General features: G+C 34.3%; 1 protein-coding gene across 1 annotated transcript; it reads right to left on the bottom strand.

Annotated features, from left to right (window-relative positions):
• Positions 1-537: 537 nt before the first annotated feature.
• Positions 538-1113, bottom strand: LOC141674456 (uncharacterized). The gene has a single exon (XM_074481164.1). The coding sequence runs from the start codon at positions 1111-1113 to the stop codon at positions 538-540; it is 576 nt and encodes a 191-aa protein (XP_074337265.1).
• Positions 1114-2349: the final 1236 nt, after the last annotated feature.

Here is a 2349-nt window from a genome sequence, read left to right as displayed (position 1 = left end):
TCATCATCCTCTATTCATGTGAGACTGATCACTAACTTTAAAGTTGACGATTTGGTCACTGTAAACTTAAATACCCAAAAGAAGACCGAAGTACAATTAAACCACTGTATGTTCAGGAAAAGTGCATCTTGTGGTTTAGTAAAGGATCTTGCTGCAAAGGCTTATATGAATATTGTGAAGCAAAGTAAGAAATCAAGAAAACAACAGAGTGGCATATGACAGACAACTCAACAAAAGTTAAAGCCAGTGAACGGAAGTGAACCCAACAAAAGTTAAAACCAGGGAACGGAAGTGAACCTACTTAATAGGTCTAAAGAGTTGTTGAACATAACTAAACGGTTAAGTTGTTGACTGACCTTCCAACATTTTAGTTTTTCAAAATTCAACTCTTAAGATGAACTGAACCTCACAACTGCAGCAGCAGCTCATTAGTAGATAGCTCATTAGTAGATATCTATTGATGCCCTTGTAAGCAGGGGCGGAACCAGGAATCTAACATGGGGGACCAAAATAAATAAAAGTAGATAATATACCGATTTATTTGAGATGTGTACGCCTTTCTTTGATCAAATAAAAAGAATAAATGATCTCCTCGACAGAAATGGTCTCCGCAATCTCCTTTTCAATATACACTATCAAATAATCCCTAAGAAATTCATCTTTCATTCGATTGCGAAGAATTGTTTTCACAATTTTCATAGCAGAAAAAGCTCGTTCAGATGTTGCAGTAAATGCTGGAAGAGTCAAGATAAGCCTTAATAGTCTATCAACTAATGGATACATGTCAGCTTTCCATGTAGTTACCAATCCATGACATAAATCACCAAGAGTAGACAGATTCTTCAAATCTGGATGAACCGGAACATCTAACCCATAATATTGTAGTTCACACTGTAGATGGATTTTTTCATCTCCCAAAAAATCTTCTGGATAAAACTTTTCAGCTAACTTGCAAATGTTCTCTATGTTGAAAGACATGTAACCATCCCTAGGATTTAGTGATGCACTTAAAATGAGAAGCTCCGTCATTTGTTCACTGAATCTATTGTTTAGCTCCTGTAATTGTTGATCTATGGCAGCTGTAAAGATTTCTACTCGGTAATGATGTTCCATTGTCACCATTTGCTTTTATTTTCCTTGTCGACGAAGAGATTTAAGCACATCAAAGTAGGGAGCATTCATATCTGGAATCTCAGAATCAATACTTTCATTAACAATCTCTGGATTTTGAGAGTTTCCGTTTATCCCACCAAAAATCAGAGGCTCAACTCCATCTCCAGTGACTTCAATTGAGGCGGCAGAAGGTTCTTCATCTTCACAAGTAGTTGTTTGCTTCTTCTTGGGTTGAAAATAGGATGTAATCTCTTTTCTCTTACTCATATTTACGGATTAGATGCAAAGATAGAGTAGATAAAGAGAGATGATATTAGGGATTGTAATTTTGTAACTTGTATGTATAGGGTGTATTGGGGGTTTTGGACCGGAGCACAACAACTAAACAAGTATGTTCTGTTTTTAAACTTTAGTTTTAAGCATTTTTTTTGTTTCAAATTGTACTATCTTTATCTTATATGTTTATTTATTAATTATTAAGATTAATGAACAAATTCCATTATTTCCATCTAATCAATATTATTTTGAATGAAATAATTAACAAAATCAATAAAATTTTGTATAATCAATTCTCAATTTCAAATTTTTTTTTATAATTTTTTATAGTAAATTTTAAAATTTTATATTAAAATTTTGGGGTTATTCCGCAGTTGGCGGGGACCGGGGCTCCCTTCGGTCCCCCTAGTTCCTCCCCTGCTTGTAAGTGGATGATATCTCTGCTACTATCATCAGGGGGCAATTTGACCATATCGAATGACCAGTAGAGGGGATTACTGAACCATTGCTTCAGTCCACTTGACCATCTCTCCCAGTTGAAAATATTGTTTTCGAAGACTATAAGTTATGAACTTTCTACGTATGTTCATCACAAATTGAATTTGAATTATATTCTTAAAGTTCTTCCAGGAGTTATCAATATCAATAATAAATAATTTCACTATTCGAACAATATCGATACTAGCATCATTGGTGGATAATAACCACTGATACCTCAAGGATGCAGTAAATTTGTAGACTAATAATTTGTGTACAGTGTCATCATATATACAAAGCATGTAGGAGAGTGCCTTATATTTTACTGTTCTAGTTGTTTTTTTCTCCAAGTTTCAGATTTTATGAAGCTTCAGCTTCTCTACAATTGTGGCTCAATTTCAGTTATTTTTAGCTTTGCTCATTGTCTCAATTCTCAGACACTGGCTACTTATTACAAAGTTTAGGGGGTATGTGGTGATTATT

This window comes from Apium graveolens, chromosome 7 (assembly GCF_009905375.1).
Source record: "Apium graveolens cultivar Ventura chromosome 7, ASM990537v1, whole genome shotgun sequence".
In the NCBI taxonomy this organism is placed as follows: domain Eukaryota; kingdom Viridiplantae; phylum Streptophyta; class Magnoliopsida; order Apiales; family Apiaceae; genus Apium; species Apium graveolens.
This window is presented reverse-complemented; position numbering and strand designations above follow the sequence as displayed.

Excerpts from the sequence above, each read along its gene's own strand:
- LOC141674456 (XM_074481164.1), bottom strand. The coding sequence starts at position 1,113 with ATGGAACATCATTACCGAGTAGAAATCTTTACAGCTGCCATAGATCAA.